The 27,415-nt window shown below is 40.7% G+C and overlaps 1 protein-coding gene across 1 annotated transcript in view; it reads left to right on the top strand.

Annotated features, from left to right (window-relative positions):
- The window catches only part of IL12RB2 (interleukin 12 receptor subunit beta 2), a gene marked incomplete at its 5' end in the record, with an annotated part of 77,372 nt that overhangs the window by 30,173 nt on the left and 19,784 nt on the right, over positions 1-27,415 (top strand). The window contains 2 exons of the mRNA XM_081225786.1: positions 10,801-11,020; positions 25,371-25,571. Coding sequence (XP_081081912.1) covers positions 10,801-11,020; positions 25,371-25,571 — 421 coding nt within the window. The remainder of the gene's footprint in view (positions 1-10,800; positions 11,021-25,370; positions 25,572-27,415) is intronic.

The following is a 27,415-nucleotide window of genomic DNA, read 5'->3' as shown; positions in this document are numbered from 1 at the left end:
AGTCCTTCTCTGTCGAATCCTGGGCATCTTCAGTTGCCTCTCCACCCACCTGGGAGAGGCAATTAAACCCCGACTGGAGTTGCTGAGATGAGCAGTCCTGCTCTGGACCCCAGAACCACGAATCCCAGACCTCTAGAGCCAAAGGGCATTTAAGCAGCATGCAGTTCCAACACTGGTTTTACAAACACGGAAACTGAGGTCTAGGGAGGGGAAGTGATTTCCCATGAGAGGATTCCATGATGTGGTGCTTGTGCTGGAAGCCTTTCCTGGGCGGAAATACTGCCCTCTGGAACCACCCCTCTCCCACTCATCCGCCTGGGGATTCCTCTTGCCCCCCTTAGGCAGGCTTGGGAGTCTCACGCACAGGGCTGTGCTGTGACACAAGGAACTCATCTAAACCTCAGGCTAGAAAGAAACACTGTAGCCGTATCAAGTGCTTTGTGGTGGGGCCTCAGTCAGACCACACTGGGGAAAGGAAGCAGACGTATGTAGTGGCTGATTTTTCTTTTTTCACTTTGATCAATACTGGGAAATGAGATAAGGGGGACACCCCGCCACTGCAAAGGGGAATTTGGGGCTTTGGCACCAAAGGAAGCCCCAGGTAAAACCCCATCAGCCTGTGAACACAGAGAACACGTTTCTCTTGCAGATAGGGAAAAGTGAGATGACCTTTCGTTTTTGTAGGATGTTTACACTAGGGGAGAACAGCTTGGTGCTGAATGGGTGCAGTCCCGGTGTGTGGGGGGGAAGTTGAGGATGTGTGAATGTGCGTGTCTGGAGTGGTGTGTGTGCATGTGTGTTGTATATGTGAGTGAGTGCACGTGTGTGAATGCGTGTGAGTTTTGTATGTGTGGGAGGGATGTGAGTGTGTGGGTGTGTATATGTGAGTACGTGTGTGAGTGCGCGGGCATGTATGTTGTGCGTGTATGTGTCTTAGTATAATAAAATACCATAGACTAGGGGCTTATAAATAGCAGAGATCAATTTCTCACAGTTCTGGAGGCTGGAAGTCTGAGATCCAGCTGCCAGCATGGTTGGGTGAGGGCTCTCTTCTGTGTCGCAGACTTCTGTTGTATCCTCATGTGGTGGAAGGGGCTAGATGGCATTCTGGGGTCTCTTAGAGAGTGCTAATCCCACCCATGGGGGCTCCACCCTCAGGACCTAATCAACTTGCAGAGGCCCCACCTCCTGACACCATCACATTAGGTGTTAACTTCCAACATGTGAATCACCCTCTGTAGTGAGTGAGTGTGAAGGTGTGAGTGTGTGGGATACATGTGGGTATGAGTGTGGGTGTATATGTATGAGTGTGTGAGTGTGAATGTGTATGAATGTATCTACATGCGTGTGTATTTATGAAGGTGGGTGTGTGAATATGTTGAGGGTAAAGGAGATCTTTGATGTTCTGGTTCCCAAGTAGTTACTCATTTTCCCACACCTTGGTTTCTCCAAAAAACTCCATTTCCTCAAAAATATCCTGTACTATTTTTTGCCATAGTTTCTTTTTAACATTTTTTTATTTTAAAATTTTTGGCCATACCACGTAGCTTGCAGGATCTTAGTTCCCCAACCAGGGATCAAACCCATGCCCGTGGCAGTGCAAGCCAGAGTCCTAACCACTGGACCGCCAGGGAGGTCCCCATAGTTGCTTTTAAGAGAAAAAAATACTTTCTATGCTGAAGCCAAAAAATAGAACCTAATCTATGAATCAAGCAAAAACACCTGGGTGTTGTTAAAACAGTAAATGCAATAACAGGTAGAAACTGTTGCTGTGTTACCAACAGCCCCAGTGTTGGGTTAGAGCCCTTTAAGGGGGGGGGGGAGTGTCACCGATTCTTTCCCTCAGATTCCCTCTATCATCTCCTTCTGCACAAACTTTCATACCGTTTCCTTTGCTTTGACAAAGCATTTCAATCCATGATTCCAGCACACTTTTCCTTCAGTTAAAACAGCTTCTATCCTTTAAGAAGAAAGTCATCTCGAATATATATGGGGATGATGTATGTAAAGATATGATGATGGGTTAAAGCCACATTAACCTTTCCAATTTCCTCTGTAAATTTCTTCAGTGTCTTCTCACTGTCTCGATCATAGCAAGTCACAAACTTTCTGAAATGGTGGTTTGGGCCATGGGTCTGGAAGAGAAATACCTGTGTGCAGATGGAGCTGAAGTCACTCCTTCATTCACTCACTCATTCATTTATTCATTCAAGCAAACAAATACATGAAAACCCCTCTTTAGGCCTAGAGCCCATGCTGCATGTGGGGATATGGAAGTGAACAAGCCAGGTCCAGGCTCCATGTTCTTGAGCTCACAGTCCAGCAGGAGGACAGAAATAGCAAGGAGATGGTGAGGGCCCTCAGGTGTTAAGGAGGGGTTCAAGGTTCGACTGGGGGGATGATGGCCAGGCAGGGGAAGGGGTGAGGAGTCAGAGAGGACCTTTCAGAATGTAATACTGCAGATTTCAGCATCTTCCATTCTCTATGCAGCTGACTAACTTTGTGAACCATAGAACAAAGTGGAGCTCAGGCAATGTGCGAGTCACTGCAGTTAAGACATGGAGCATCAGGGCTTCCCTGGTGGCGCAGTGGTTGAGAGTCCGCCTGCCGATGCAGGGGACACGGGTTCGTGCCCTGATCCGGGAGGATCCCACGTGCCGTGGAGCGGCTGGGCCCGTGAGCCATGGCTGCTGAGCCTGCGATCCGCAACAGGAGAGGCCACAACAGTGAGAGGCCCACGTACCGCAAAAAAAAAAAAAAAAAAAAAAAAAAAGGAAATGGAGCATCAGAAGGACAAAGGGCATAGGAGAGTCTACACATCGAAAGATAGGCCTGGCAGTCAGAATGCCACGTGAGTTTCTGCTTTTTAGTTTCTTTATTGGTTGGAAGGATTTCGAGGTGTGGGTAAAGTGAATCCACAGTCGAGTTGCTGAGGGTTATATAGGGTGAAGTTTTTGTTTGTTTGCTTGTTTGTTTAAACTGAATTTTAAGGATAAAATGTTTTGGAATATTTTAAATCTTTAGAAAATATCATGTATAAACTTCCCCTTAAATTGTTAGTATTGATTCTGTCCAGGTGTTATTAAAGTTTTCTGACCCTAAAAAAAAAAAAAAAAAAAAAAAGAAGTTAATACTGGAGCTCCCCAGAAGAACAAGTTAGTCAGGACAAGGGTGAGAGAACATTTGACAGGAGACCCCTGGGGACACGACTTTGGCTTGAAGGATCACATTAGTGAAGTGCTATCCCACAGAAATATAAAGCAGTCCATGGATGCAAGCCACATGCGTAACTTAAAACTTTCTTGTAGCCACATTTTAGAAAATAAAAAGAAACAGGTGGACTATTTTTTTTTACACCTTTATTGGAGTATAATTGCTTTACGATGGTGTGTTAGTTTCTGCTTTATAACAAAGTGAATCAGTTATACATATACATATGTTCCCGTATCTCTTCCCTTTTGCGTCTCCCTCCCTCCCACCCTCCCTATCCCACCCCTCTAGGTGGTCACAAAGCACGGAGCTGATCTCCCTGTGCTATGCGCCTGCTTCCTACTAGCTATCTATTTTATGTTTGGTAGTGTATATACATCCATGTCTCTCTCTCACTTTGTCACAGCTTACCATTCCCCCTCCCCATATCCTCAAGTGCATGCTCTAGTAGGTCTGTGTCTTTATTCCTGTTTTACCCCTAGGTTCTTCATGACATTTTTTTTTCTTAAATTCCATATATATGTGTTAGCATATGGTATTTGTCTTTCTCTTTCTGACTTACTTCACTCTGTATGACAGACTCTACGTCCATCCACCTCATTACAAATAGCTCAATTTTGTTTCTTTTTATGGCTGAGTAACATTCCATTGTATATATGTGCCACATCCTCTTTATCCATTCATCCAATGATGGACACTTAGGTTGTTTCCATGTCCTGGCTATTGTAAATAGAGCTGCAATGAACATTGTGGTACATGACTCTTTTTGAATTATGGTTTTCTCAGGGTATATGCCCAGTAGTGGGATTGCTGGGTCATATGGTAGTTCTATTTGTAGTTTTTTAAGGAACCTCCATACTGTTCTCCATAGTGGCTGTACCAATTCATATTCCCACCAGCAGTGCAAGAGTGTTCCCTTTTCTCCACACCCTCTCCAGCATTTATTGTTTGTAGATTTTTTGATGATGGCCATTCTGACTGGTGTGAGATGATATCTCATTGTAGTTTTGATTTGCATTTCTCTAATGATTAATGATGTTGAGGATTCTTTCATGTGTTTGTTGGCAATCTGTTTATCTTCTTTGGAGAAATGTCTATTTAGGTCTTCTGCCCATTTTTGGATTGGGTTGTTCGTTTTTTTGGTTATTGAGCTGCATAAGCTGCTTGTATATTTTGGAGATTAATCCTTTGTCAGTTGCTTCATTTGCAAATATTTTCTTCCATTCTGAGGGTTGTCTTTTGGTCTTGTTTATAGGTGGACAATTTTAATAATACATTTTACTTACAGATATATTTGGAATGTTATCATTTCAACATATAATTGATTTAAAAAAATATTAATGAGCTATTTTACATTCTTTTCTTCCTACTGTGTCTTTGACAACTGGTGTGTCTACTAAGTGCCAGTATGGCACAGTGGCCAGGGGCTCACCCTCCAGATAGCAGCCCATCTCGGGTCAGGAGAGTCCCATTTTGAAGGCTGCAGAGCTCCCTCCTGCAGTGGACGACAACCAGTCTCCTGAGCCTTAACAAGCAAGACAGAAGAGAGCTAGGGAATCTTTTGGTTCCAAAGGTGGGGAAAAGACTGGGTGTTTTATATTCATTTGTTAAATGAAGTAATTCATTTGGGTAAACAGCTACCCTCAAACCATAGAAGTCAAGAAGAAAGAGAAAAGAGCCAGCCCCATACACCAGTTTACAGCACAGCCTTAGACTGTTGAGACCAGGAGCGGCTTATTCAGTACATTCACTTGGTCTCTTTCTCCCTGTCTTTGTCTTTGGTGAAAGAAGAATATTCCAACCTGTATCACATTGCACTGAAGGGATGAATTCTTTGGCCTTCTCATATGAAAGGGATTCAGTAAAAGTAGAAAGTATTATTTGTAACCTGGTTTATATTGATGGAGGACAAAGGTCTATTGTAAATCCCCAGGGAAGACTGGCTGCCAGGAGCCTGAGGCCCTTATATAATTATAGGAGGTATCCAACCTCAGAATCAATGTTTAAATACAAAAGCAGCAGATGGGAAGATTAGTTTTGCTGCAGTATTCAACTCTCTCTCCTTCCCTTTCCCAACCCTGTCTCATCACAGGCTGGCACAGCATTTCTGGGGATATTTTCAGACAGAACAGGTTGCTTTCCCTTGCTTACTAGTCACACGTACTGTACCAGATGCAATGCAGGGAATTTGGGTTGGATAGCAGAATGTGGTCAGTGACGAAGATAAGAGTAAGTAGCAGAGAATTAACAGAAGATAGAAAACAGAGATGGAAGGGGAGTTAAAGCTTTGCTCTTAAAAAGTTTCCATTATTTTGCTGTTTTCTAGCTGTAAAACAAGATAGACATCATTATGCCCGGGTAACGATCAGGAGGTATGACTATCAATTAAATCAGTCCAGAGTAGCAGAACACCTGGGGAATGCCTACTAAGTGCCAGCATGACAGCAGTTAAGACTTCATCCTCCAGATAGAGCAGCTGTGCTAGCTGGGTTCAAGTTCCAGCTTTACCACTTACTTTGTGTTCTTGAGCAAGGTGCTTAAACTCTCTGTGCCTTACTTGCCTCATGAGTACAGTGCAGATAATAAAAGTGTATATAACATGATGTTGGTATGAAAATGAGAATTGTGAAAAGTGTTTGCCAGGTCATTCTTAGGAGGCAAACACTGGTCATGACACTGAGGATGCAAAGATGAACTGACAGGCTAGTGGGGAGATAGATCCACAGATGGAAATTTCCAGTACAGTGATTTTTAAAACTTCCAGGTGAGGATTGTCTTCACTTTGGACCGGGGTTGCTGAAGGCAGTCATAAGTTCTGAAGTCAAGGTACCCAGACTTAAACCCACAAATTGCATATACTTTGTAATCAACTGTATGACATTGGTGAAACTTCCATAGAAAACTGTGGTATAAGCCAGGTCAAGATTAATAGAAGAGCCATATAAGTATGATGGGAAAAGTGCCAATTCTGATGATTTTTATATAGAGTTAAGTGAGAGAAGAGTACCCACCAAGTGTCTTCATATCTGTCATGCACCAAACACTCTTTTGAAACAGTTTACTTCCCTTAGCTCATTGAATCCTCCAATAAGCCTATGCTGCCTATAGAATTATCCTCATTTTACAGATGAGGAAATTGAGGCTCTGAGAGGTGAAATAACTTGCCCAAGGTCATGTGGCTGCTAGGTGGTGGAGCAGAAAAGCAAAAGATCTTCCCGAATAACAAGAACCAAGTCAGCAGTGTTCCAAAACCAAAAAAAAAAAAAAAAAAAATCTTCACAGATAAAGCTGTGACTAATAAGTGTTCAAACTGCCCAGCTTTCCAAGGGGTATTGATTACAGACTCTCTTCTCTGATACAGGCTAAGCTCTAACAGTTTTTTAAAAGTTATTATTTGCATCAGGGGAAGTTCAGAAGTAAAATATTACTTTATTATAAGTACAGTAGTTTTTTTGAAATCTTAAGAGGAAATGATTTATCAATTCACAGAAACACCTTTCCTATAATATACTTCAAAACACAAACGGGGCACGCATTCACAAATGCATCAGACTTTGTCCTTTCCTGGATTACATTCACCAAGTTATTTTTGATGCTGAAAGCCTTTTCAGGCAGCAGAATTCTTATAATGGTTTATGAGGGAGCTGTTCACTCTTTGCTTCTCAGACAAAGCGAAGTCAGAAAGGCCACGTTCATTAAGTTTAGATCATTTTCCACAGGACAGAGCAGAAAGAAGACCGAAGGGAGAGAGGCAGTGGACAGCTTTTCCTTTTTAGTGTATTCTTACCAGTAGGAGAGGGTGACAACAACAGTAGGACCACTGGCTTGAAACCCACTCTCAGCACTGCCCAAGAAGGGACAAGAAGTACCCTGTCTTTGAGATGCTCCCAGGGACCCCAGACTCCATCTGGATATCACCCTCCTCTCTCATATCCACCAAGGGGAGCACTAAAATCTCACATTACTTTTCTGTAGGGACTTTTTTTTTTAATTTATATTTTTTAACATCTTTATTGGAGTATAATTGCTTTACAATAGCGTGTTAGTGTCTGCTTTATAACAAAGTGAATCAGCTATACATATGTTCCCATATCTCTTCCCTCTTGCATCTCCCTCCCTCCCACCCTCCCTATCCTACCCCTCTAGGTGGTCACAAAGCACGGAGCTGATCTCCCTGTGCTATGCGGCTGCTTCCCACTAGCTATCTATTTTATGTTTGGTAGTGTATATATGTCCATGCCACTCTCTCACTTAGTCCCAGCTTACTGTTCCCCTCTCCGTGTCCTCAAGTCCTTTCTCTAAGTCAGCGTCTTTTTTTTTTTTAAATTTTTTTGCTGTGTTGGGTCTTCGTTTCTGTGCGAGAGCTTTCTCTAGTTGTGGCAAGCGGGGGCCACTCTTCATCGCGGTGCATGGGCCTCTCACTATCACGGCCTCTCTTGTTGCGGAGTGCAGGCTCAGTAGTTGTGGCTAACGGGCCTAGTTGCTCCACGGCATGTGGACCTCCCAGACCAGGGCTCGAACCCGTGTCCCATGCATTAGCAGGCAGATTCTCAACCACTGCACCACCAGGGAAGCCCTAAGTCTGCGTCTTTATTCCTGTCCTGCCCCTAGGTTCTTCAGAACCTTTTTTTTTTTTTTTTAATTTGTAGGGACTTCTTGAGTCAGTTTCTTAACCTCCCTAAGCTTTAGCACCCTCATCAGAATGGGGAGTTATAAGGAATAAATATGACAATAGATGTAGAGCTTCTGACTCATGGTATGGCCCAATAAATGATAGATTCCCCCTTCTCACCCACCCGAATAAACAAACACTAGAGTAAAAATAAATTTATCCAAGAAGACCCAGCTGGCTCCTCAGGCCAAGTTTTTTCTCAGTTCAGAGCTTCTCTCCTTCTGACTCAGGGCTCGTTGGCTCTGGAAAAAAAGAATTCTGGATCTCCACCCTCCCCAAATTGCTGACCTCATGCCCACTGTTGATGTTCCAGTTGCCTTGCAACTCTGGGCCAGAAGGGTGAATGGGGATCCAACTATGCAACATGGCACTTGTACTCACCAGTTCATTGTCTCAGGCTTGCCAATAGAGGGAGCAGTGAGTCAGAGTGGAGGTGTCATGAATCCAGAAGTCAGGAGCCCTGGATTCCACTCTCAGCCCCTCTATCTGTCCCTTGAGTGGCCTTAAGCAAGTCATCTCTTGTCCCCAGGGCTTAGTTTCCCCATTGATAAAATGAAACACTGAATTAATTGTTAATCTGTAGAATCCCTTCTGTTCTGTTGTTCTGGGATGATATTTCATTCCGTCAGGGCCAGGTGTCATCGAGGGGTAATGCATTATATACATGATTTGCAAACTTGATGTTACTGGTTTTTTTTAACCAACCTAATCACACTCTTTTTAGTTGCTTCAGGAGACTGAGTGCCCCTCCAGCTAAATACCTGTTTTCCCACTGGCTCATTGAACTCATTGAATCTTTTATTCTATGGACCCTGCTGGACAAGTTAGACCCATTTTCCAGTTTGGTTAAGGAGACCAGTTATCTGAGAGATGTTAACCTTTATCGCCAAACTGGAGCTTGACATTTTATACAAGCATAACTCAAGAGGTACCATATTTATTTGTCTAACTCGGCCCCATCCTCACCTTCTCACTGATATTTGCAACTCAACAATAATGCAAGGTGGGTCCAAGCCCTTCCCTGCCCTCTGGGAACATTTACTCATCTTTCCAACCCACACCTCTGTTTACTAGATCACTGGGATCAGCTGGATTTCCACAGTGGTCTCTAGGTAGGTTCATTGGATCCAAGAGGACTTGACGTTTCCTCCCTTCTGTCAGCACTTTACCATTGGATTGCATGAGATTGCTGAGGTGTCTGTGAAGGACAACGAGCGTGTGGTAATACAGGCTGTTTCCCTATTGCCCCTTGGGTTCCTGGCAAGAATGGGGAGCTTTGTGAGCCCAGTTAACTCTTGGGGAGTGCCTTTGGGTGGGGTGCCTGGGATGGGCACCAGTCCTCCCTCTGGAGCTGCACAAGGGACAGGGAGGGAAGAATGGAGTGAGAGAGAGCTGAGGGAATGGTCTTCCCTAGCTAGCTTTTGCTTTAATTTATCTTGTTTTTTCTCCTATGACAAAGAGCATGTTTATTAATAACAGTTCAGAACATCACAATGTCAAAAGCACTCACTTGTTTTAATCCACACAATGGGCCTATGAGATCAGCTGTGATGGACATTTGCAGTGCTAACTTTCTTGGTTCTTGCCAGGACACAGGATGTCTTCTAGGGAATGGCTGAATGTGCACCCAAAAATGCCCCCAACAACATGGCATTCACCCAGTGTGTTGACCATGGTTTATGATCCAGGCTTGGGTCTTGTGGATCCAGAAGGGTACCTAGGACATGATTTGCATTATTCAAGCTCCTAGAGCCTGAAATATAAAAAGATGGATGTTCATGCATTAATTTATAGTGAGAATTGCAGCTGTTGGGCCAACCAGAAGGCTTGAGTCAGCAGATAGGAACATCTTCTCCCAGCATGCTAATTATTTCAGAAGCCAAATTATAATCAGAAGGCCAATTTTTTCACTTTAGGTGAAAGACACAAATTTTAAGTGAACCAGATGTTCATGTTAGCCCAGCCTCTCCTGACAGATAAATGACGATAAATGACATAGGAAACCAAATTATTAAAAGATTGCTTAGGGAGCTGGGAACCAGAGAAAGGGGCATTTGCCAATCCTAAGGTGTGTCTTTCAGTGGCTTGAGGCCACCCCACACCCCACGGAAGGAAGAGCCTTGTCAAGAAAACTGTGATGCTTAAGTGTGGTGAGCAATGCCTTTCTCTCCCTGCACTAGGCATGGACAGGCACTGCCAACACAGACCTTGGCAACTCCCCATTTCCAATGCTTCTGTTTCCCATGGTCCTTGTCCAAACAGGGTTACAGTACAAATAATTAGTTTTCTGCTTACTTTCTGGGATTGTTCCCAAGCCATCTCAATTGGAATTCTTGCAGTTCCAAAACTTGTTAGTCACACATTTATAAACAGTGTCTTAGTTTCCTAGCACAGATGGCTAATCCAATTCACTAAGTATGGATTTTACTAGTTTAGCTCTTAAAAAGCTTGTTTTTGATTTCAGGAGCAGCATTGCACTTTCTATATAAAAATATATACGTGTGTGTGTTTCACAAATTTGGAAATGGAGACTCAGAGGGTCTGAATGCCTTGCCCAGGGTCACACAGCTGGTGATTGGTAGAGCTGGAGCTCAAACCCAGATCTTCTGAGTTCAGATCCCTCACTTGTTCCATTGAATGTAATTGAGTTTTCTCCTATTAGGAAGTGTCACTTTGAAGCAAGAAAGGAAAATCAATATGTTTTCAAGAATTAGCTTTAAGAAATGTTAACTGATTTTTTTTCTTAAGTGGCGGGGCTGGGTGGAGACATGAAAGTGTGCAGTGGAGGAGATGAGAAGATGTAAATAAAAAGGTCACTCCAATGTAGCCACCTGCTGCTGGCAGTCATGAGGTCCTAGCATAGAGCATCCAGTGACCTTGTCTGAGAGTACATAGTAAGTAGATGTGTTTTGTTGCAGAATCTGAGTCTATCAGAGGCAAAAGGAAAAATCCTCCACTATCGAGTGACCTTGCAGGAGGTAGCTGGAGGGAAAGCCACACTACAGAACATCACAGAACACACCTCCTGGACCTGGGTCATTCCCAGAACTGGGAACTGGGCTGTGTCCGTGTCTGCAGCTAACTCGAAAGGCAGTTCCTTGCCCACTCATATTAACATAACGGACCTGTGTGGGGAAGGTAAGTACCAAATTTTCTTTAATATTACTTGTAGGAAATTGTTTTACTAATCTCTTATCTCCCTCAGGTCCAGCTCAGGGCCTGGTATAAGTAGCACAGGAGTTTAGAATTTGGAGTCAACAGCCTTCAGAGGCCATCTGAAATTTCCATTTAGCCAGTGAGTGTCCTTTGACAAGTGAATTAACACCTCTGAGCTTCAATTTCCCCCTCTCTAAACTAGGGGTTTTATTACCTGAATTACAGGTCATTGTGAGATTAAATACAGAGACTAATACATAGCAGGTGCTTAATAAATACTAGTTAAGGAAATATTCATTACATTAAATTGAACGCTAATATCTGGCTAATTTTTCCAGAAGCAAGAATAATATGTGTTGTCAAGTTCTAGAAAAAGTGTACCTATAGTCAAAATATGTTTTAAAACCAATTGTATTAAAATGAAATTCTGGCTGTTATGCAACTATGGTACAATTTTGCTATAATACAGCTCTTTATTGCACAAATTTAGATATGTAGCCAATTATCTACACTGAAAACCTCCCAACTAGCTATACACATTTTATAGTTGCATCCCCTGAAAACTAACTTAGGATGTAAGCCCGTAATTCATCAAAAAAAAAAGATATTAAATCTATTTCTCAAGATCTGTATAATAAAAGTATTTCAAGTCAAGATCGTTGGCCTAACTTTTTCAAAAAATGCCTGATAGAATAAAACTCTATAATTAGATCCTTCCTTAAAGTTCAGTGTAACAGTTTATCCACATGGGGGTCTAGCAATTATCATTTTGAAGAAGCTTCCACCAAAAATGATTATCTTATAGGCACTGTCGAACCTTGGTTATATGTCATTTCAGCCATACATCTGTAAATGTAGAGGTAATACAGTAGATAAAAATACAAATAAATATTGATATAACCTTGGGTTGGCATATGAGTTAGGAATCACTCTTAGGAGTAAGAGTTGCTCTTACCAAAGGCCTGACTACAGTGACTTATTTATTCTCTTGTATAAAAGAAATTTGGAGGTGGACAGCCCAGGGCTAGTGTGACAGCTTCATAACATTGTGAGGACTCCAGGCTCCTTCCTTCTGTACCCACTGCCAAGTTGACTTCCATCCACAAGATGGAAGTGGTCCAGGATGGCTTCTGGAGCTCTAGCTGTTTCCTTCTAGGCAACAGAAAAGAAGAAGGGAGAAGCCTCAACTCTCACTCTTGAGGAGTTTTGCCCCAGGTCACACAACAACCCTTGCAGTCATTGACCCTAACTGGTCACCTGATCACACCCAACTGCAAAGGAGGCTCAGAAATACACTGTTCCCTTGCTAAAGAAGATAGGAGAGGGTATTTGGTAGGTAACTGGTAATCTCTGCCTCATCTGGGGAAGGCATGAAACCTGAAGGAAAAGATGGATTAACTATGGGGGGGAAAAAAACGTAAACTTTAGGCATAGTAAAGTAAAAAATTTAAAAACACCATAAATAAGGCTTTAAGATGCAAAGAGCAATTTAAGAAAAATGTATGCTCCATTTTTGGCAAAAAGAGGATTGGGACTTCCCTAGTGGTGCAGTGGTTGAGAGTCCGCCTGCCGATGTAGGGGACACGGGTTCGTGCCCCGGTCCGGGAAGATCCCACATGCCATGGAGTGGCTAGGCCCGTGAGCCATGGCTGCTGAGCCTGTGCGTCCGGAGCCTGTGCTCCGCAACGGGAGAGGCCACAACAGTGAGAGGCCCGCGTACCGCAAAAAAAAAAAAAAAGAGTATTGATTATCTATATATATATAAGTTTTCAAATAATAAGAGATCATGGAATATGAACAGGCTACTCAAAACATAAATATAAAATAAAAGTAATAATAAAGATGAAAATGTTTAGCCTAGTTAGCAATCAATGAGATGCAAATTTTGAAAAAACATGAGAAATCAAACCAGACGGAGAAAGAGTAAGTAGAATTAGCATCACCTGTATTGGTGAGAGTGTGGGGAAAAGATACCCTTGTATACTGCTGGCAGGTGTGTAAATTGGTACAACTTTCTTAAGAGAAAGTTGGCAATTGGTAACACTAACAAACTTTAAATATGAACATATCTTTTGATCAAGAAATTTTGCCATTAGAAATGTGTCCTCGGGACTTCCCTGGTGGCACAGTGGTTAAGAATCCACCCGCCAATGCAGGGGACACAGGTTTGAGCCCTGGTCCAGCAAGATCCCACATGCTGTGGAGCAACCAAGCCTGTGCACCACAACTACTGAGCCTGCGTTCTAGAGCCCTTGAGCCACAACTACTGAGCCTGCATGCCACAACTACTGAAGCCCACGTGCCTAGAACCTGTGCTCTGCAACAAGAGAAGCCACCGCAATGAGAAGACCGCGCACATCAATGAAGAGTAGCCCCCGCTCAATGCAACTAGAGAAAGCCCGTGCACAGCAACAAAAACCCAATGCAACAACAACAATAAAAAAAGAAATGTATCCTAGCAAATAATAAGGCATGAGCTTAAAAAAATGTAAGCACAAAAATGTTTGTTGAAATGTTTTTGAAATAATTAAATACCTCAATAATGAAACACCTCAAAGCCTAAATATTTAATAGTAGAGGATGGATTGGTTAAATATATCATGACCCTCACCCACCTTAATCCCACTCCAGCATTAAAGTGATATTGTAGCTATGTTTTTATTAGCATGGAAAGATGCACATAATAAGTGAAAAAGTAAGCTTTCAAAAGTATACATAGTATGATGTCATTTAAAAATATATATTTACACAAATACACATTTTAGCATAGTAAAAAAAACTAGAAGAATGTACATGGAAATATTAACAGAAATCATATCTACAATATGGTACTACAGGTGATTTTTATATTAAAAATTTTTTTCTTCAATGAATAAGTACTATGTATATAAGTTTTAAAGGGAATTCTGTTGGGGGGAAATTGAGATCTTACCACTGTTTAGTATCCTGCTCTTGTTAAGATGTAGTATGTCAAAATACGTTACTTCTTTAAACCTCACTGCAGATGGGTCTTGAGGATATAAGCCTCTTGAATTTTCTGGGCCCATTCCAGCTTCTTTATTTAGATTTGGAAACAGCTTCTCAAAATGACACATTCATTATTTTAGAGTTGGCCTCTACATTATTGATTCAACAAAAATTTATTGAGATTACTATATAAGGTAACTGGAATTCAGCAAGAGGTAAAAACTACAGTCAAGGTCCTACAGTTATATTTTGTCCAGTGGGAGGGGTAGACATTTAAACAAATAAACTGCAGTACGGGATAAGTGTAATATTAGAGGTGTGCACAGGGCACTCTAGGAGCAGAGAAAAGCTGAAGCATGGGCTTGGAGAGGAGGCTACATGTGAACAGAAATGGAGAGACAAGATGGTGTTAGCCAGGCAAAGTAGTGCAGGTGTGCGAGCATGAGGGTTTGCTTTAAAGTGAGATCTGAGCCGGCATATAAGTTGAAAAGGAGAAGTGGGGTGGGAAAGAGTTGAAGGGAAAGGGGAAAGGGGATCATTAATGGAATGAAGTTCCTGGGGAGCTGAAAGATGATGGGATCCAACAGCAAAAAATATGTAAGAGACACACTTCTTCCTCTCGTAATGGAAGGTGTTAAATAAGGGTAAGACTCAATAAGGAGGAACGTGGAGGGCTGGTAAGGTAGGATATTGAAACAGTTCTCTAGAACCGAGCTGTGGCTAAGAGGGTCCTACTCCCAGAAATCTCAAGAGCCTATTGTCTCTCCTAATGCCACACCTAAACCTTCCAATAAGAGTAGTTGTGCACCCCAGCGAGACCTGGAGGACAGATTTGCAAACCACATGGTCCCATCCTGGAGCCCTCTTGTCTTATGCAAATTCTGCATGATCTGTAAGAATAGCATACCATGATTTTTGTCTCCCTCTCTTTAAATATATGTTCACACTACTCACATAAATGGCTTTCCTTCTAGGAAGAGAAAAATAATGCCCCAAGAGGCAGAATTATGTTGATTTTGAGAAAGTAGGGACAACTTTGTTGTAAAAGGTATATGCCACAGCATTGCATATCAAGAAGCACCAGAATGATTTTGTTGGTTTATGATGAAAATTGAATGTGTGCTAAACCCACCAGTCAACAAGTAAAACATATTTAATATTTCATACCAGTCCTGTGCTCAAGAATTCTCGAAACTATAGCAAGAAACAGAAAGCAGTACAGCCATAAATAGAGGCCCACACAGATGTCAGAGGCTGAGGCCCCAGGAGGTGACATAACTTGGCCAAGATCATATACACAATTAGTGGCAGAGCTGGACTGAAAAACCAAGCCACCTGTCTCTTAGATGGGCACTTTTTTCCAAATACCTTATGACTTCATAACTCTATTTAGAAGTTCTCAGTGAAAATGGAGATGGGAAGTCGAATGATAGAGGCTAAAGGAATAATTTTGAAGGGTGTCAGAGAGGTGAGTTGTTAGCAGAGTTCCAAAGGAGAGAGCATGCCCTGGCAAACATGATGGGGAGGAAATTCAGGCTGGTTCCTGGCAAGTGTGGTGACTCAGAGGCTGGGCAATGCCAGGTTGATTTACTTAGCTAACTACAAAGAGAGCAGTGGTTAGAAAGGCTCTTTGGCTATTTTAGCCCATCATCTGGCAAACGCTAGGTACTCAATACATATTACTGAATGAATACATTTTATTCTCCAAAACAAAAGCAAACTTGTGACACAGCCAGAAAATAAGATACCAAGGCAAATGAAGATAAAGAACCAGGGCTGGGGAATTCCAGTTCCTGGCAAGGTAGCCAACACACAGGTTCCAGGCTCTCACCACCAAACCTGCCCTGAAGTTACCACAGGAGAGACAGAACAGGATGGCTGAGTGCCTGTGGATGGGTAATAGTGATGAAGGGGGAGGGCTCAGGTAGCACTTGCTGGTTGCACTCCTTTTTCTTCCCCTTGTTGCCCTGAGATGTCCATTGCCTGGGCATTTTTACTATGGGCAGGAAAGTCTGGAGGGCAGGGCAGAGTAACTTCAAGGAGGCCCTGGAACCTGACAAAGAGTGCCTGAGATTTTCTTCTGCCACCCACCCCATGGCCTGGCAATTATAAAAAGAGAATAACAGCCCCACTCCCCCATGAAGAGCAGTGCCATCCACAGAGACATGGGTAGGTTCTGGAGCTGCCAGGTACACCTACAGGGAACAAGAGACAGGCAGAGCTTAGAGTGAATCACTACAGGCTCCCTGGCTTTCCTCTCTGAAAAGCTCCTCCACCCCACCTAAACTTACCTGGAGGAGCATGAGCTCTGGCTAAACTTTCACTCCTCCCCCCACAGAAAAATAAAGGCCGAGGTTGCTGATCAATCCAAGAAAATAAAACATGATCCCAAAGGAGAAAATTAGTAGAAATCTGAGGGGCACAAATTCTGAGAAAGAAAGGCAGCAAATGGGACTACCTGTATGGTAGGAAGTATAACCAGCACAACAGAAAGAGCAAGAGTTTAGAATAAGCATAATAAGTATCCTTAGAAAGATAAGAGAGGATGTTAGGAACATAAATCAGAAATAGGTGGTTGTGGAAAAGGCCCAAATAAAGAGATTCAATATGGAAAGTTCAGTTGTTGAAATAATGAACTCACCCAATGGGTTGGATTGCAGAAAGGACTCATCTGAAGATTGAAAGAGGACGTGGAAGATTGGATGAGAAACTCTTTGAAAAGTCATCAAAAGGGGAAAAGAATTTGAAAAATGAGAAGACTTAAAACACTGAAAGAATAAAAAGAGAAGTAATGACAACCACCTAAAAGGAGTCCCAATAAGAGAAAAAAAGTAAATGAAAGGGAAAAAGTATTCTAAAATATTTATCAGGAATCTTATAGAATGTACTACTCTGATGCAAGATGTCAATAGTGGGGGAGGCTATGTGTGTATGGGGGCAGGGGTGTGTGGAAAATCTCTGTGCCTCCCACTCAATTTTGCCATGAACTTAAAACAGCTTTAAAAAATAAAGTCTATTAAAAAAGAAAGAAAGAAGAAAAGAAAAGAATATGAGTGCAGAATGATCAAGCAGGTGTTTGCTCCCAAAAATACAAAGATGGATCAGTATCAGAAAAATGCATCATTGTAATTCATTACTTTAACACTGAAAGAGAAAAAAAAAGGATATTTTCTTAACAGATGTAGAAAAGTATTCAGTAAAACAAAGTTTTTAGTAAATAAATAGGTTTTTTTTGTTTTGTTTTGTTTTGCTTTTTGCGGTACGCGGGCCTCTCACTGTTGTGGCCTCTCCCATTGCAGAGCACAGGCTCCGGACGTGCAGGCTCAGCGGCCATGGCTCACGGGCCTAGCCGCTCCACGGCATGTGGGATCTTCCCGGACCGGGGCATGAACCCGTGTCCCCTGCATACGCAGGCGGACTCTCAACCACTGCACCACCAGGGAAGCCAAAATAAATAGTATTTTATAAAAATAAAATGTATTTGAAAGCTATGAATAAAAGAAAACTTTTTAGCTTTGCTAAGACTTTCTACCAAAAACATGCAGCAAGCATCATCGTAATAAAGATATTTAGGACCATTCTCTTTAAAATTACAAGATAAAAGCAAAAAAAAAAAGGCATAAGATTTAATTCAAAGATTGAAAAGAGAAGATATTTTAAGTGTACAGCTAGTAAGATTATTACATGGAAATTTTAACAAGGGCAATAGACAAATTATTAGAACTAATTAGAGAGTTTAGCAGGTCTGCCAGAATAAGAATAACACACACAAATTAATACTGGAAAAAGCAGTAGAAAATAAGATGCCATTTAAATTGCAAACTAATAGTATAAAGTATCTAGGAATTAACCTAAAAAAGAATGCATTAAAACTTTAAGGAGGAATTTTTGAAACTCCATTAAAAGATATAAAAGGAGACCTAAATAATTTCAAATAGCATATTTATAAATGGGACAATTTAACATTGTCTAAATTGAGCTATAAATTTAATATAATTCCAATAAAAGTACTAGCTGAAATTTTTGAAGACTCTGATAAACTGATTCTAAAAGCTATATGGAAGAATAAAGTTTCTTGAATACCCAAGACCACTTTGAAAAAAGAAGAGCAAAATGAGGAGGGACTTTAACCACCAAATAGTCAGGTGTCACAGAGCCTCATAATGTAACCAGTGTGTTCTGGTGACGAAGCTGACCTAGACACAAACCCATGAATGTGTGGAACTTGGTGTGGGACAGGGATGAAACCACATTTGGAAAAATTGACTCACTGTGTGGAAAAAATAATAAAGTTTATTCCCTTAAAAAAAATATGCTTTAGCTAGATTTGGATCAAAAACCTAAATGTGAAAGGTAAAACCAAAAGCCAATGGGTGGAAATGTAGTTTAGTATCTTTGTGACCCCAGAATGGAAGGATTTCATAAACAAGACTCAAAATACACAAACTGTGGATAAATTTACCCACATCAAAGTATGTTTGTGCAACAAACACATCATAAAGTTTTCAGAGATTGAAAGACTGGAATGAGATATATTTGGTGTTGAAAACTAACAAGTGATTAATATCTAAAATATAAAAGCTATTTCTGCAAGTCAGGAAGAAGATGGGAAACACAACAGAAAAAATGAGTGAAGTATGAGAAGGGGAAAATCACACAGCTAGTAATATGGGAAGAGAAGCTCAGCCTCATAAGAAATCAGAAAATGAAAATAAAACTACAATTAAATACCACCTTACATGTACCAGATTGGCAAAATGAGAAAGTCAGAAAATACCAAGTGCTGGTGGGGAAATGAGAACTTCTTATGCTTTTCTTGTTGGAGTGTCAACTGACTGACTATTTTAGAGATCAACCTGGCTGTATTTAGTGAAATAGGTGAATTTAGTCTATAATCAAGAAATTCAGTGCATTTAGAGAGAGAGAGAGAGTCACTCTTTTTTTTTTAAATTGGAGTATAAAACGAATGCAGAGGAAATAGGCAAACTACCTGAAAAAGAATTCAGAGTAATGATAGTAAAGATGATCCAAAGTCTTGAAAATATAATAGAGAAAATACAAGAAACATTTAACAAGGACCAAGAAGAACTAAAGAACAAACAAACAGTAATAAACAACACAATAACTGAAATTAAAAATACTCTAGAAGGAATCAATAGCAGAATAACTGAGACAGAAGAACGGATAAGTGAGCTGGAAGATAGAATGGTGGAAATAACTGCCACAGAGCAGAATAAAGAAAAAAGAATGAAAAGAATGGAGGACAGTCACAGAGACCTCTGGGAAAATACTAAGCACACCAATATTCAAATTATAGGCATCCCAGAAGACAAAGAAAAAAAGAAAAGGTCTGAGGAAATACTTGAAGAGATTATAGTTGAAAACTTCCCCAACATGGGAAAGGAAGTAGTCCATCAAGTCCAGGAAGCACAGAGAGTCCCATACAGGATAAACCCGGGGAGAAACATGCCAAGACACATAATCAAGCTAACAAAAATTAAACACAAAGAAAAAATATTAAAAGCAGCAAGGGAAAAGCAACAAATAACATACAAGGGAATCCCCATAAGGTTAACAGCTGATCTTTCAACAGAAGTTCTACAGGCCAGAAGAGAGTGGCAAAATATGTTTAAAGTGATGAAAGGGAAAAACCTACAACCAAGATTACTCTACCCAGCAAGGATGTCATTCAGATTTGACAGAGAAATCAAAAGCTATACAGACAAGCAAAAGTTAAGAGAATTCAGCACCACCAAACCAACTTTACAACAAATGCTAAAGGAACTTCTCTAGGCAGGAAACACAAGAAAAGGAAAAGACTTGCAAAAACAAACCCAGAACAAGAAAATGGTAATAGTAACATACATATCAATAGTTACCTTAAGTGTAAATGGATTAAATGCCACAAACAAAAGATACAGACTGTCTGAATGGATACAAAAACAAGACCCGTATATGTGCTGTCTACAAGAGACCCACTTCAGACCTAGGGACACATACAGACTGAAAGTGAGGGGATGGAAAAAGATATTCCATGCAAATGGAAATCAAAAGAAAGCTGGAGTAACAATTCTCATACCAGACAAAATAAACTTTAAAATAAAGACTATTACAAGAGACAAGGAAGGACAATATATAATGATCAACGGATCAATCCAAGACAAAGATATAATAATTGTAAATACCTATGCATCCAACATAGGAGCACCTCAATATATAAGGCAAACGCTAACAGCCATAAAAGGGGAAATCGACAGTAACACAATCATAGTAGGGGACTTTAACACCCCACTTACACCAATGGACAGATGATCCAAGTAGAAATAAATAAGGAAACACAAGCTTTAAATGATGCATTATACCAGATGGACTTAATTGATATTTACAGGACATTCCACTCAAAAACAACAGAATACACTTTCTTCTCAAGTGCACACAGAGCATTCTGCAGGACAGATCACATCTTGTGTCACAAATCAAACCTTGGTAAATTTAAGAAAATTGAATTTGTATCAAGTATCGTTTCCAACCACAATGCTATGAGACTAGATATCAATTACAGGAATAAAAACTTTAAAAATGCACACACATGGAGGCTAAACAATACGCTACTAAACAACCAAGAGATCACTGAAGAAATCAAAGAGGAAATCAAAAAATACTGAGAAACAAGTGTCAGCGAAAACACGACGACACAAAACCTATGGAATGCAGCAGAAGTAGTACTAAGAGGGAACTTTATAGCAATACAATTCTACCTCAAGAAACAAGAAAAATCTCAAATAAACAACCTAACCTTATACCTAAAGCAATTAGAGAAAGAAGAACAACAACAAAATACCCCCAAAATTAGTAGAAGGAAAGAAATCATGAAGATCAGATCAGAAATAAATGAAAAACAAATGAAGGAAACGATAGCAAAGGTCAATAAAATTAAAAGCTGGTTCTTTGAGAAGATGAACAAAATTGATAAGCCATTAGCCAGACTCATCAAGAGAAAAAGGGAGAAGACTCAAATCAACAGAATTAGAAATGAAAAGGGAGAAGTAACAACTGACACTGCAGAAGTACAAAGGATCATGAGAGATTACTACAAACAAGTGAATGCCAATAAAATGGACAACCTAGAAGAAATGGACAAATTCCTAGAAAAGCTCAACCTTCTGAGACTGAACCAGGAAGAAATAGAAAATATAAACAGACCAATCACAAGCACTGAAATTGAAACTGTGATAAAAAATCTTCCAACAAACAAAAGCCCAGGACCAGATGGCTTCACAGGCGAATTCTATCAAACATTTAGAGAAGAGCTAACACCTATCCTTCTCAAACTCTTCCAAAATATAGCAGAGGGAGGAACACTCCCAAACTCATTCTACGAGGTCACCATCACCTTGATACCAAAACCAGACAAAGATGTCACAAATAAAGAAAACTACAGGCCAATATCTCTGATGAACAGAGATGCAAAAATCCTCAACAAAATACTAGCAAACAGAATCCAAGAGCACATTAAAAGGATCATACACCATGATCAAGTGGGGTTTATTCCAGGAATGCAAGAATTCTTCAGTATCACAACAATCAATGTGATACACCATATTAACACACTGAAGGATAGAAACCATATGATAATCTCAATAGATGCAGAAAAAGCTTTTCACAAAATTCAACAGCCATTTATGATAAAAACTCTCCAGAAAGTGGGCATAGAGGGAACTTACCTCAACATAATAAAGGCCATATATGACAAACCCACAGCCAACATCGTCCTCAATGGTGAAAAACTGAAAACATTTCCACTAAGATCAGGAACAAGACAAGCTTGCCCACTCTCACCACTATTATTCAAGATAGTTTTGGAAGTCCTAGCCACAGCAATCAGAAAAGAAAAAGAAATAAAAAGAATCCAAATCAGAAAAGAAGATGTAAAACTGTCACTGTTTGCAGATGACATGATACTATACATAGAGAACCCTACAGATGCTACCAGAAAACTTCTAGAGCTAATCAATGAATTTGGTAAAGTAGCAGGATACAAAGTTAATGCACAGAAATCTCTTGCATTCTTATACACTAATGATGAAAAATCTGAAAGAGAAGTTAAGGAAACACTCCCATTGACTATTGCAACAAAATGAATAAAATACCTAGGAATAAACCTACCTAAGGAGACAAAAGACCTGTTTGCAGAAAACTATAAGACACTGATGAAAGAAATTAAAGATGATAGAAACAGATGGGGAGATATACCATGTTCTTGGATTGGAAAAATCAACATTGTGAAAATGACTCTACAACCCAAAGCAATCTACAGATTCAGTGAAATCCCTATCAAACTACCAATGGCATTTTTCACAGAACTAGAACAAAAACGTTTCACAATTTGTATGAAAACACAAAAGACCCCGAATAGACAAAGCAATCTTGAGGAAGAAAAACGGAGCTGGAGGAAGCAGGCTCCTGGACTTCAGACTCTACTACAATGCTACAGTAATCAAGACAGTATGGTACTGGCACAAAAACAGAAATATAGATCAATGGAACAGGATAGAGAGCCCAGAGATAAACCCACGCACTTATGGTCACCTTATTTTTGACAAAGGAGGCAAGAATATACAATGGTGAAAAGACAGCCTCTTCAATAAGTGGAGCTGGGAAAACTGTACAGCTACATGTAAAAGAATGAAATTAGAACACTCCCTAACACCATACACAAAAATAAACTCAAAATGGATTAAAGACCTAAATGTAAGGCAAGACACTATAAAACTCTTCGAGGAAAACATAGGCAGAACACTCTTTGACATAAATCACAGCAAGATTTTTTTTGACCCACCTCCTAGAGTAATGGAAATAAAATGAAAAATAAACAAGTGGGACCTAATGAAACTTAAAAGCTTTTGCACAGCAAAGGAAACCATAAACAAGACGAAAAGACAACCCTCAGAATGGGAGAAAATATTTGCAAACGAAGCAACTGACAAAGGATTAATCTCCAAAATATACAAGCAGCTCATGCAGCTCAATATCAAAGCAACAAACAACCCAATCTAAAAATGGACAGAAGACCTAAATAGATGTTTCTCCAAAGAAGACATACAGATTGCCAACCAACACGTGAAAAGATGCTCAACATCACTAATCATTAGAGAAATGCAAATCAAAACCACAATGAGGTATCACCTCATACCAGTCGGAATGGCCATCATCAAAAAATCTACAAACAATAAATGCTGGAGAGGGTGTGGAGAAAAGGGAACCCTCCTGCACTGTTGGTGAGAATATAAATTGATACAGCCACTATGGAGAACAGTATGGATGTTCCTTAAAAAACTAAAAATAGAACTATTATATGACCCAGCAATCCCACTACTGGGCATATACCCTGAGAAAACCATAATTCAAAAAGAGTCATGTACCACAATGTTCATTGCAGCACTATTTACAATAACAAGGACTTGGAAGCAACCTAAGTGTCCATCAACAGATGAATGGATAAAGAACATGTGGCACATATGTACAATGGAATATTACTCAGCCATAAAAGGAAACGAAATTGAGTTATTTGTAGTGAGGTGGATGGACCTAGAGTCTGTCATACAGAGTGAAGTCAGAAAGAGAAAAACAAATACCATACGCTAACGCACATATATGGAATCTAAAAAAATGGTACTGATGAACCTAGTGGCAAGGCAGGAATAAAGACGCAGACATAGAGAACGGACTTGAGGACACGGGGGGGAAGGGGAAGGTGGGACGAAGTGAGAGAATAGCACTGACATCTATACTCTACCAAATGTAAAATGGATAGCTAGTGGGAAGCTGCTGCATAGCACAGGGAGATCAGCTCAATGCTTTGTGATGACCTAGAGGGGTGGGATAGGGAGTATGGGAGGGAGGCTTAAAAGGGAGGGGATATGGGGATATATGTATACTTATAGCTGATTCACTTTGTTGTACAACAGAAACTAATGCAACACTGTAAAGCAATTATACTCCAATAAAGGTATTTAAAAAATTTTTTAATAAATTGGAGTATAGTTGCTTTACAATATTGTGTTAGTTTCTGCTGTACAGCAAAGTGAATCAGTTATACATATACATATATGCACTCTTTTTTAGATTTCCTTCCCGTTTACGTCACCACAGAGCACTGAGTAGAGGTCCCTGTGCTATACAGCAGATTCTCATTAGTTATCTGTTTTATATATAGTAGTGTATATATGTCAATCCCAATCTCCCTGTTCATCCCACCCACCCCTTCCCTCCTTGATAACCATAAGTTTGTTTTCTAACCTGTGACTCAGTTTTTGCCTTGCAGATAAATTCATCTGAACCATTTTTCTAGATTCCATATATAAATGATAAATGACGTTTGTCTTTCTCTTTCTGACTTACTTCACTCTATATGACAATCTCTAGGTCCATCCATGTTGCTGCAAATGGCATTATTTCATTCCTCTTTATGGCTGAGTAATATTCCATTGTATGAATATATATGTACCACATCTTCTTTATCCATTCCTTTGTCGATGGACATTTAGATTGCTTCCATGTCCTAGCTATTGTAAAGAGTGCTGCAATGAATTTCGGTGTGCATGCATCCTTTCAGATCATGGTTTTCTCTGGATATAGGCCCAGGAGTGGAATTGCTGGGTCATATGATAGCTCTATTTTTAGTTTTTTAACGAACCTTCATACTGTTCTCCATAGTGGCTTTATCAATTTACATTCCCACCAACAGTGTAGGAGGGTGAGAGAGACACTTTTGCACAGGCACACACGAGGACATGCTAGAGAATGTTCATTGCATCCTTGTTTGTGTTGGCAAAAAGTTGGAAGGAAGCTACTGCTTGTCACTTGGAGACTGGACAAAGACAGGGTTGAGGCAGCCGTCTGAAGGAATGAGCTGGATTTTCACATAGCAGCAGGATGGATGTATCCTGGAAACATAATGTTGAGTGAAATAAAAAGTTAGGAAATGCATTAGATTTACTCCAAACATGTTTCATGAAAATCCAACACACCAGCATAAAGCAATACTAATTCTCAAGGACACATATATATGTAAATAAACATATGGGTGGTGGATTAGAAGGATGCATATTATATTCACTAGAGCAGGTACCCTTGGGGACACAGAAATGGGAAGTGAAATGGAAGGTGAAAGGGAAAATAATTTCATAAATAACACTACATAGGGTCCTGGCACTGATCTGAGAAGCTGGATGAACAAAATCTGTGAACCTGAAGTTCTTTAAAAGAAATCGTTTCTTGCTACAACTTTGCTGGGTTGGGTTGTTTTTTATGTCTTTATCCACTGTGATTTTATTTTTATCCCTCCCCCTCTTTCCCCATAAAGGGTTGCTGGCTCCTCAACAGGTCTCAGCAAACTCAGAGGGCATGGACAACCTCGTGGTGACATGGACACCTCCGGGGAAAGCTGCCACTGCTGTGCAGGAGTATGTGGTGGAATGGAGGGAACTCCATCCAGGGGCCAGCGCGCAGCCCCCTCTAGGCTGGTTGTGGAGTCCCCCCTACAACCTGTCTGCTCTGATTTCAGGTACTTAATTATTCACCTTCCTTCTAGAGGGTTTGTAAGTTCACGTTTTTTGATGAAATTGCAGGTGGGAACCCAGAGTCATGCCTGCAGTTACAGGCAGCTGCATGAGAAGAAGGATAGTGATGACCTAGAGCCCATCAGGATGCACCACTGCAGCCATAGAAGACTCACTGATTAACTAAAAACTCTAGAATTTATGGAAAACTCATGTGCCTGATACAGTGCCGTATAAGATGACTGAATAATGAACCCAACAAGCATGGCTGAGAGCTAAGTAGTAGCCAGTCAGTGTGATGGACACCTTGCATTTGGGAGTTCATTTAATTTTGAGAACAGTCATGTGCAGCAAGACTTATTATACCCATTGTACAGATGAGGAAACCAGAAGATCTTTCATTTCCAATTCTGCTACTTACTAGTTGTGTGATAACAAATCCAGAATTATCTATATGATAATTGGTGTCTCTAGTCCTCAAATTCTGAATCTGTCAGTGGTTAAAATCAAGTGATAGAAAGTGTCTGAAAATATATTCAAATAACTGGACAGAAGTTAATCAATGTCTTTTCTTTTTTTTTTTTACAATCTCATTTTACCCTTGGAGCACATCCTAAATTTCTGTATCATACAATACGAATTTAAACTAAAAAAAAATCTCACAAATAGTCAACCATTCAATCCTGAGCATAAACAACATTGGACAATTGGAAAACAAGGTAGCCAAAGGCTCATTTAATCATTTTTATAAATGATTGCTGTGGTGCACATCTTCCTCCCATGAGAGTCTGACACTTGCCCTTTAGCTTTCATCATAGCAATCCCTAAATGGAGCTTGCCATTCCTGACCAGTGAAAAGAATCCTTAACCTCTTCTCTCAGAGGAGAGATCTAGTCCTAGTCACACTGCAGGCAGTTGACATTTGCCAAAGAAACATTAAAGGGCAAGGTCTCAGCTTTATTTTTTTCAAAGTCCTTAATTCACAAACTCTGAAGTCTTACTCTGTCTGTTAGCCACAGCCAGCTTCTTCTTTTTTTTTTAATTTTTTTAATTTTTATTTTTGGCTGTGTTGGGTCTTTGTTGCTGCACGCAGTCTTTCTCTAGTTGCAGCGAGTGGGGGCTACTCTTCGTTGCGGTGCGTGGGCTCCTCATTGTGGTGGCTTCTTTTGTTGCGGAGCACGGGCTCTAGGCGTGTGGGCTTCAGTAGTTGCAGCAGTGGGGCTCAGTAGTTGTGACTCGTGAGCTCTAGAGTGCAGGCTCAGTAGTTGTGGCGCACAGGCTTAGTTGCTCTGTGGCATGTGGGATCTTCCCGGACCAGGGCTCGAACCCGTGTCCCCTGCATTGACAGGAGGATTCTTAACCACTGCGCCACCAGGGAAGCCCCACAGGCAGCTTCTAAGATTGTTTTGTGTTTAAAGTACTCAGAGGCCTCCCTTACTTACCAATGAATATGTTACCAAAAACCTATTAGTGAAATTCTTCTTATTTTAATTTTCCCAAAGAGAAATGGTATTATTTGCATATCAAAGTTAGGTTAGGGGGCTTCCCTGGTGGCGCAGTGGTTGAGAGCCTGCCTGCCGATGCAGGGGACACGGGTTCGTGCCCCGGTCCGGGAAGATCCCACATGCCGCGGAGCGGCTGGGCCCGTGAGCCATGGCCGCTGAGCCTGCGCGTCCGGAGCCTGTGCTCCGCAACGGGAGAGGCCACAACAGTGAGAGGCCCGCGTATCACAAAAAAAAAAAAAAAAAAAAAAAAAAAAAAAAAAAAAAAAAAAAGTTAGGTTAGTTAGGGCTTCCCTGGTGGCACAGTGGTTGAGAGTCCGCCTGCCAATGCAGGGGACACGGGTTTG

This window comes from Mesoplodon bidens (assembly GCF_964165515.1).
Source record: "Mesoplodon bidens genome assembly, chromosome: 2".
Classification (NCBI taxonomy): Eukaryota; Metazoa; Chordata; class Mammalia; order Artiodactyla; family Ziphiidae; genus Mesoplodon; species Mesoplodon bidens.
This window is presented reverse-complemented; position numbering and strand designations above follow the sequence as displayed.